The following is a 10,497-nucleotide window of genomic DNA, read 5'->3' on the forward strand; positions in this document are numbered from 1 at the left end:
AACAGAACAATTCTGGACAAGGATTTTATTAGTGCTTAAAGCATCGTCTCGGATACACGACACTGAATAGAGATGAAATTTGATGAAATTATAGAGATTTTGGGAGAATTTGGACCCTACCAGAAACGGCTATATTATTTAGTATGTCTTCCGGCGATATCATGTGCCATGCAGATGTTGGTGACTGTTTTCACGCTGTCCATTCCAGACCACAGGTGGGTACATTTTTTCAAAGATCTAAAATTCAACCAAATTCATATATCTTAGTAACGTCATCGACTTTTTATATAAAAGAAGAAAATGGGGTTTAACGTCCACTCGACATTTCGGGACTAACAATTTGTATGTCAATAAGGTCTTCGCAGCAGTGGGAGGAAACTGGAGGACCAGGAGAAAGCCCACGAGGTTAGATAGGCGATCCTTCTCCTTGGCAGGTACAAAATGTACTTGCCACCCAACACCCCTCCTTTTTATATGCTTTTGACACCCATCTGTCGGATGATCAATTTTCTGCTCAAAATCAGACTGGTTTTCAAAGTGAATGGGGGGGGGGTAGATCACAAAGTCTGTCATTGGAGATATATCCAGAGTGGGTTGTTGTGAATCAACCTTTGAACGAGATACTTATGCGACCACCATCGATTGACGAAATGTACTTGAGTCTGTAAAATAAACCCCTCCTTACTGACGACTGAACCAGTGAACGAACGGGCGTTACACTGCAGTTGAGGTTTACACGCTTTAATCGATTAGAAATCGGATCGCATTTGTGGATTTGAGATGGGTTGTTGAAGTTTATCTGTTTACATTGTACGCGACCAGAATCTGTCGAGGTTTAATCCGATATGGTGTTTGACGTTTTACTCTTTTTTCAAAACGCGCCTATTGGGGAATATGGAGACCTTACCGTGGTGATGCGGACCACTTTTTTCCAATCTATAACGTGCTACTGTAACGGGACCTTGGGTTTTACAACTTATTACTTGGTATCCTTAGTGTCGTTCCGTTCTACTCCACTAACATCGGGATCTATCCACGGAGGAGACACGATCAAATTATCCCCACTTGATACTTCTGCTATTTTTATCGACGAATCGAGTGGGGAGTACCTTGTATTTTATTCCAGCTAAGATTATTCTGGTGACTGGTATGTAAACTGCATTTTTATATGTTCGTAGAATCAAGTTACGATCAAGGACAGATGGTCCGAGAGGTTAGTGAGTTAGAACGGGACGATACTGTCACGATACCACTGAGTATACCGCGAATGATAACTAGTTTGTTGTTTACTAACAACATTGTTATTGTTAATGTCAGTATCTTCAAAACAAGTCCAAACGGTCCAAGTATGATGATAACAGGTTCATCCTGTTTAAAGTTAAATCCGTGTGATCCTCGTCAATAGTGTGCACTATACCTGTGTGAATTTTGTGATCGGTTTTATCCGCGTCAATAGTGTGTGTTATACCTGGTGTGGTATTATCGTATTTATATGTTCAACTATATAAAATAAACATTGACGATAGCGCTACGGTCAGATGTCCAGCATAGTGGTTATCGGAGATAGCGATACGGTCAGATGTCCAATAAAATAAATATTGACGATAGCGCTACGGTCAGATGATAAGCATACTAATCATGTATTCAAATACTTCAACGATAACCAGATAACTTACACAAACATTAATGCGATCTTAAAGATGATTCGGGAGTTGAACCTTTGTCTTCAAATGGTCTATTAATCTTTAATTAGACACTTATTCACATGCCATGCCCATAATTATATATAATCAACTCTCTAGAAGTTCGGTCAGTTTTGATTTTCAACAGATTTCAATTGGATAATCGTGACTCTGTTTATGATAACGGTAGTGATGTTAATCGAGACTACATTGTTCTGCAAACGGCGATAACTTCAATTCAGGATGAAGTAATTTGACTGAAATGTTCAGCATTTTCATTAGCTATTATAGCGAGAACTCTCAGGTTTTTATACAGATCTTATATAATTTAATTTAAAAATGGATATTCGAGAATTTATTTATTGTCCGAACAACGGTAGTAATGACAATCGAGACAAAACGACAATAACTCCGCTTAGAATGAAGTGCTCTGACTGAAACTTTCAATATATTCCCTTGAGTGCATACTATAGTGATAACTCTCATGGATAATCGAGAATTGATTTATTATCATAACAACAGTAGTAATGACAATCGGGACTACACTGTTCTGCAAACCCACTCAGAATAAATTGCTTGACTGAATATTTCAACATATTCTCTTTTCATTATCTATTTGTTTAAATATTATAGTGACAACTGTTGGTTATGCAAACAAACACGAATATTACTGGAAATTAATGCGATTTTAATGGATATTAATGTGGTTTTAATGGAGTGAACGGAGCTTAAAAGGTTAAAGTCTCGTTAACCCGATACTTTGGAGACAAACATAAGGTCATTTTATTTTTAAACAATACACTTTTATTTACGTCAATATTTATAAGCACGTGTTACGTACATTTATATCATAAAAATAAAATAGATTTTCTGTATAAACGGTTAATTACACGGGTTCCTACTATACACAGATCTAAGTACATGGTATCTATCAATGGGGAATCGGTATGGAGGAAGTCTTAAAAAGATATTTCCATTTATTTATGTATAATTCGGGAGATATCTCAATTTCCAATTTAGCATGTTCTATTAAAAAGCTTTCATACTTATTAATGTTGAGTATTTCGTTTCGTAGTTTAGCCCGATATATATAGAACTTAGTTTAAAAAATTTACATGATTAATGAAGATCCATTCAGTATTATTTATATAATCTGGTTTGTTAGTTAAACCAAGATGTTTGATATGTGTTTTTATATTTATCTTTATATTGCTGCGATCTAAGATAGTATAAAAATGATTATTTGTTAAAATGGGCAGAAAACAGAGAGATGTTCTACATTTTCTATATTAGATTCGCAGAAAGTGCAGAGTGTGTTATCTACTTTTCTAATTTTGAATAATAATTTATCATTTGTGAATATTTCTGTTCAAAGCTCCTCAGTTTTGTACCAAGACATACAATGTTTATTATTTTAAATGTATTTTCTACGTCTAGATCGTTTAACTTTGTATCTAGAATGGCTTTTGGCCTGCTGAACGTTGCTTTTATCCAGCTATCATAAATATCTTTTGAATCAACGTTGTGAAAATCGGTATTGTATATTTTGTAAAAATTAGTATGTATAAAATGGAAGGCAATATATGCCATGAAGTTTATGAGAACCGTGTATGATGTTGAAACCAATGTATTTTGTCCCGCTATGTTGAATTTAAACAGTCTTTTCACTCGCCATTCATACCAGGGGCCGCGGATTGTGATGCATTCAGTGCTGCAAGACACACTTTCGTTATCCGGTCAGAGCCATGACATTCAGGACAATAAGATTTGACTGCCTTTCTTTTTACTTTCAGGTGCCATCTTCCCGATCCATACAATGATACGTCATATCAACCACGTGGTCTTTTACATCAAATATACGTCAATAATTCTATACCACGTGATAATGATGGTAAATGGTCATCATGTAAAAGATATGACGTCAATCTGACACGTGTTACGGAACTAACAGTGGTCGACGTAAACGCTTCCCAGGTCGAATGTCATCAATGGGTTTACGATACGTCAACTTTTGAAGATACGTTTATTACAGAGGTATACAAAATGAAAAACTTTCAGTTTATTGTCTTCCTTTGTTGTTTCATTATTTGACAAAATATCAGATTGGTAAAAATAATGATATGATAAGTAGACATTAATCACCAATAATTAACTTTATTTCTTTAACAAAATATAAGAAATAAAAAATGTATACTGCAATGATGGAATTCGTGGGACATTGTTCCGAACATGTGCAAGTCATAGGAACGAATTAGAACTTGCGACTCCTTCTTAATGTTTCAGTATGAAAGAATGTATTTAAAACAACTAGTCTTTTATTTTATTAACAGCAAAATATGATATGTGATGATGCCCTTTACCGTTCCCATGCCAACATGATAACAATGGCGGGATTATTGGTCGGTGCTTTTGGATTTGGAATTCTGTCTGATGTGTAAGTTAATTGATTATAAAGTAACTACAATGGCACCATTGTTAGTGGACTAGATCTAGGATAAGAACTAATATCAACCATAACCCACGAATTCTCGATAGATTAATTTACTTGCTCTCCTCAACCAGGATAATCTCTACAACCAACCTGACAACACCAACCAACCTGACCTCCCCACCCAGGGGGTATCTCCAACCAGCCTGGCCACATTAAATAGCCTTGCCTCCCCACCCAGCAGGATCTCTCCAACCAGCCTTATCAGCCCAACTAACTTCTCCAACCGGTTTAATCTGTCGAACTGGCCTGGTCTTTCCCAACCAAATTGGTCACCAGCCATTTCACCATAGCCGGTCAGATCTGCAGAACCGGTCGGGTCTTTCAAAACAAACCAGATCTCTTCGACTAGCCTTATCTTCTCCAACCACCCTATAACTGCTAAATACTTTTCACACTATCCACATTACAATTATCGTTTTGTTTTCAGAATTGGACGAAAGCTCGGTCTGTTGGCATCTGTGTCATTACATATAGTTGGGGCGATAGCAACATCCTTTTCACCTAATTTTACCGTGTTTGTCATCTGTCGGTTCTTCACTGGTGCTTCAAATGCTGGAACCTTCATGTCAGCTTTTGTACTGGGTAAAACAAATTTAATTTAATTAGAAATTAACTATACTGTACGAAGTATTTAATTATCTATTTTTGGATTAAGTGGTTGGAAATCACCCAAAAAAGAAATAGTCTTGTTCGGGTATTTCCATTTTTGTTCTAAACAACGAGGACTACCACCGCAACCTGCATTTGAACCTAGTGCTTCTAGAGAATCTTCTGTTGTTGCAAAGGATATCGCCTTCCTATCCCGTCCGCCAAAGTTTACTTAGTTCTGTCTTATGCAATCCCTAAAAAGTTGTTGTTCTACCCCCGGGGCATTCTAGTTGGGAATTCAGTGCTGTAACTGCACCAGCGTTTCGTTACGCCATCTCTTATTATTTAGATTATGCTGATTATGCATTCCCAACCTCTAAATGATGCAGTTGGTAACAAAGAAGTCTTCCATGACTCAACATTGAACGATTTATGTTTCTTTGAGGAGCCACGGTGGCTAAGTGTTGGCCGAGAAATTTCATCGTCGTGGTTTCCACTTGTCAGCGATGCAGGACGAAGGGCCTGTCAAGGACAACTCTGTCTAGGCGTTCGGATGGGACAAAATAACAGATGCCCCTCGTACATACTGGTATGTACGTGGAAGATACTCGATATAAGAGTAGACGGAAGAGTCGCTGTCCGGACACAATTTCCCTCATAGCACACTGCATGGAGTATATCTATCTCCATTAGCCCAGTAGAACGTTAAACCCCATTGCATTTCATATCTCTTTGTAGTTTACTAGGTCTGTAACTGGTTATTCATGCCTAGTCTGTAAACGGGAAGTTCTTCCACAGGTTATACTAATAATATTATAAATGATTTTAATATGTTTGTTTGTTTATTAGGTCCTGTATGTCAAGTCTGTAAACTAGAAGTTCTTCCACAGCCTTGGCTATATGGCTATCTAATTCTATAAATAATTTATATTTTTTTTTGTTATTTACTATAGGTGTTGAACTGGTTGGCCAATCTAAAAGAACGTTCGCGGCTATAATAATACAACAGTTTTGGTGTATTGGTTTGTTCATATTAACTATCCTCGCCTTTTTTATCCGAGATTGGAGTACTCTACAGCTAGCTATATCAGTTCCATCGGTTCTCTTGTTGGCAATATTTTGGTTAGTATAAAATAATAAAACAGTTAATATACGGTGCAGGACAGGGGGGGGGGCATATAAGAGACAACGCGCGGGACGAAAAACTGAGGTTCCACGTACACTTTGGCGTGCACGCGAAAGACCCCTTGATAGTTTAGTTGGAATTCGATATAAGAGTAGACCATAGTGCCACTGTTCGTATTCTCATCTTCATTAGCCCAGTATAGGAGCAGAACAATAGGACGTTAACCCCCGTATCATTTTTTCATTTCATGTAATTTCATTTATGAAAAAAGATTATTGACCAACATATATTGTCCAAATCATTTCCTATTTTCCTATCTTCAGGTTTTTACCCGAATCTGCAAGATGGCTGATATCAAGGGGCAAGACGGAAAAGGCCGAAAAGATTCTTCGTAAAGCTGCGGAAGTGAATAAAGTGGAACTTCCGGTTAAACTGTTTGATAAAGATACTCTACAATCTGGACCGGAAGCTAAAGTTTCTCAAATGTTTACGTCATCTGTTTTACTCATTAGAACATTGATAATCTTCTTTAACTGGTAAGACGATAAACAATATGGTATCATTCTTACATTGACCATATTTGTAAGATGGTAAACAATATGGTATCATAGTTACATTGATCATATTTGTTAACTGGTAAACAATATGATATCATACTTACATCAGTGTTTAACGTCCGTTTCCAACGAGGATGATACCGCACCAGCATGGGTCTTTTCTGTGGGGGGAAATCGAAGTACGGGGAGTAAACCCACGAAGTTAAGAAGGCACTACTATCTCCAAGCCACATTCGCTCACACCAGGGATCGAAACCACAACCACATGCTAGGGGTGACCGGTTAGCTAGAGCTGGAGGCGTGACACTCTAGACCACTAGAGCACCCCAACCCCTCAACACGATATTCTGTTGGTTTTCGCTTTGAATGCAAAAACATAAGGTTGGATTAAGCAAGTGTTAAAATGACAACATATCGTATATGTGCCCTTCCGCTGTCAGCCGTGCAGGACAGAGGGTCGTAAAACCGAGTACAGCGAAGATTGGGCGGCTAAGCCGCTGTCCGGACTAAATTTCTCCTTAAGACACTACGGGGCCAGGTAGGACCTTAAATCTCATTTACATTCCAATTTCATCTTTAATTTTAATACTAAGGCCCGTGTTCAATGTGTGTGTTTTTGCAGCGTTTCCGGTCTAATAATGCAAATGTAACTGGCGCGGAAACGCCGCGCAGACGCGCACGTGGAAAAGTGGTCTATACAATTTAAATTACGAATCACTCGACTTGCTATGTTATTTTACAGGATGGTTGTTAGTATGGTTTACTATGGTCTTGGTTTAAATGTTGGTAATCTTGGTGGCGACATCTACGTCAATTTCACAGTTGCTAACATCGTAGAGCTTATTTCGTATATATTATGTATTTTATTACTGGATAGATGGGGTAGAAAAGCTCTACATTGTACGAGTATGTTACTTGGTGGAATAGCCTGTATATTAACAATATTCCCCGTTTTATATCTTGATAAATGTAAGTATTGAATAGCCTGTATATTAACAATATTCCCTGTTTTATACCTAGATAAATGTAAGTGTTGACTAGTCGGTGGCACTGGGGAACGTGGGAGTGGGGGTCCAGCTTCCAATAGGGATCGGAAATTTTGGTGGCACACGTGATAACGATAAGAGGATATTTGTCGAAACGTCGTGTTTTTAGTTTACATAACGTCATTGTTCGTGATAACGATAAGAGGATATTTGTCGAAACGTCGTGTTTTTAGAATAAAACCAGCGATTGTTTCCCATAAAATTTGTATTCTGTTAATATGTTTGTTAATAGTTAAAAATACCAGTTAAATTTATGTACCTAGTAGACTAGATGTGACTAAATGCATAGAATTTATAGACCATGACGGATTTCAATATTACCTTCGTAGAATATCTGGGCCTATACCATTCCCTGGAATCAAGACTTTATTTCTACAATCTAACATGTCATAATTGAATGTCTTGACCAATGAGAGACTGGTATTCTTGAAATGTTATAAATTGTTATGAGTAACGCCCAAGTAACTCACATGATTAATGTACTATTGTTTTTACAGCCTACGAATGGATAACTATAACATTATCAATGATTGGTAAACTTGGAGCATCAGCAGCCTTTGCTATCATTTATATCTTCTCCGCCGAACTGTTCCCAACAATTACCAGAAACTCTGCCATGGGAGCCAGTTCGTTCTTCGCTCGTATTGGAGGAATGCTGTGTCCGTATATTGCAGATTTAGTAAGAATTTTTCAACATTATGAGATCATAAGTATTATAAGAGCTCACCTTAGTTATCTGTCTCTGTAATTACTACCTTTATCGTACAGAAAGAGGACTTCAAAGTAATAAAGAAAAGGTGAAATAAAGCGTGCTTTAATGAAATAGAAACATTCATCTGAACATGGCAATACATATATTTCAGGAAACTATATTTAAGGGTGATTTTGGAACTACTCTACCAGTGTTGTATATAATATTTCAAAGAGCTATAGTTAAGGCAGTGATACCACAGTTGTATATGCTTTAGGGAACTATAGTTAGGAATGATACCACTGCTGTATGTAATATTTCAAGGAACTGTAGTTAAGGGTGATATACCAGTGTTATATATAATATTTCAGGGAACTATAGTTAAGGGTTAATTTGGAACTGATCTACCATTGTTGTATATAATATTTCAGGGAACCATAGTTAAGGGTGATTTTGGTACTGCTCTACCACTGTTGGTATTTGGTGGAGCTTCTGTGGCTGCTGGTCTCTTATCTCTTTTACTACCAGAAACATTGAACCAGACTTTACCAGAGACTATTGAAGATGCTAAACAATTTGGAAAGTAAGAATAGATGCATTGCCATATTCTCAATATATATGATGGTCGAATAGGTCAATTCTAAGTATGTATGATGATCTGGTTGGTTAATTCTAAATTCATGATGATCTGATTGGTTCTTTCTTAAACATACATTATGCAAGAGCTAAATCTGCCAATTGAAGGGCTTTCTTTAGTCTTGAAATGTTATCTAAGTCTGCGATATTTACTGGATTAGAACCCGGTCTGCTGCTTCTGATTAAATCAAAAACTGGATACTCGAGACTATGTTTTTGATCATATCGACTTTAGTAATGATGATGGAGGCTAGGACCAAAATCCAATCGCTAAATACGCGAATCAGGGTGGATCAATTTGACAGAAATTTTCAGCAAATTCCCTTTTTATTATCTAGTTTTTAGCTATTATAGTGAGAACCACAGATCATTCCCTTGTACCGCATCCCCTCGAAAAGACAGGCCCCGTCCTTATTTGTGGGCGGTTAATGAACCGGGAAAAACTACGTTCAAACCAGTCGTTTCCACGGGATGTGCACGTGAAGAACCATTGACAATTGAAATTGGAAATAAACGTAGCCAGTTCTGCTGCTGTCCAGACAAAATCTCCACCAAATCACTCTGCATGGCATATGTCCGTCTCCATTAATCGATCAACCTCTTCGGTACAGAAAGGTAGAATGGTAAACCTCATTTCATTTCCGTAAGGGAAATAACTGTATTACACCTACTTGGTAAATACAATATTAACCCAAGGATATTACTGAGTAGCGTCATTATCATTTCTTTTACAGGAAAAATAAGAAATCGAAATACCACGTGAACGTGAATCAAGAAGATGCGGGGCAAGGGAAATACGAATTACAATCAAAGTTTTAATATTTGGGAAATACATTCTAAGGGCAGACAACTCAAGTAATGCCACCAATACTAATCCTAGTTATAAATCTATCTCAAAATTACGCCAAAAATAAAATATGCAGTTTGAACAAGCCTAATCTTAATTATTGATAATAACAAGACTTCGCTTTTTCACAATCTGATTGGCTGCTACCAGAGTCTATGGAAGTGTTGCGTTCTTGTTGTGGAATAATTTACAGGCAATTGTGTATTGTTCTTCTTCATTATCACAGATTGGTTGTTTCAAGTCTTCATGAAGCTGATCCATAAAACATCGTAAAAACTCTTATTTGTCCTAAGAACCTCAGAAAACATTTGAAATGAAAAACAATAATTTTTGTAGTTTATCACCATGAATCCTATGATGCAATATGATTTAGTTTTTATTGATGCACGGTGTTCATAGATATTATTCATGTTTTTATTTTAGATTTTAATATATATAACTAAAATATATACTTGTATATAAAATCATCCATTATTTTGTTATTTATTCATTTTTTCAGAGCCGCGGTATACCTGTATATATCTTTATCTATTCCAATTCTTTTGTTATTTATTCATTTTGTCACTAACTAAGAGGTTCGAGGTTCGATCCCGGTGTTGGTCGAGAAAGTTCATCTGAATTTCCCAGAGTGGTTTCCTCTGGTTGGTGGGCCTGGCAAGAACTCGAGTCGTTCAGATGGGAAGAAAAACCGAGTATCTGTGTACACGTTCACATACACGTAAACGACAAGAAACCTTCGAAATAAGAGTAGACCATTTCGCGGCTGTTCGGCCATGATCACGATTTCCGTCGTAGTACAACACCTAGTCTTCGTCCGTCCAGTCGGCGCAGAA

General features: G+C 37.1%; 1 protein-coding gene across 1 annotated transcript; it reads left to right on the forward strand.

Moving 5' to 3' along the window:
- Window positions 1-4,145: 4,145 nt before the first annotated feature.
- LOC130010763 (organic cation transporter protein-like) lies at window positions 4,146-9,999 on the forward strand. The gene is made up of 6 exons (XM_056098773.1): window positions 4,146-4,156; window positions 6,211-6,321; window positions 7,187-7,350; window positions 7,988-8,169; window positions 8,628-8,764; window positions 9,552-9,999. The coding sequence occupies exons 1-6, from the start codon at window positions 4,146-4,148 to the stop codon at window positions 9,634-9,636; spliced, it is 690 nt and encodes a 229-aa protein (XP_055954748.1). The 3' UTR covers window positions 9,637-9,999.
- Window positions 10,000-10,497: the final 498 nt, after the last annotated feature.

The sequence above is a fragment of the Patella vulgata genome, chromosome 2, assembly GCF_932274485.2.
Source record: "Patella vulgata chromosome 2, xgPatVulg1.2, whole genome shotgun sequence".
NCBI classification, from domain to species: Eukaryota; Metazoa; Mollusca; class Gastropoda; family Patellidae; genus Patella; species Patella vulgata.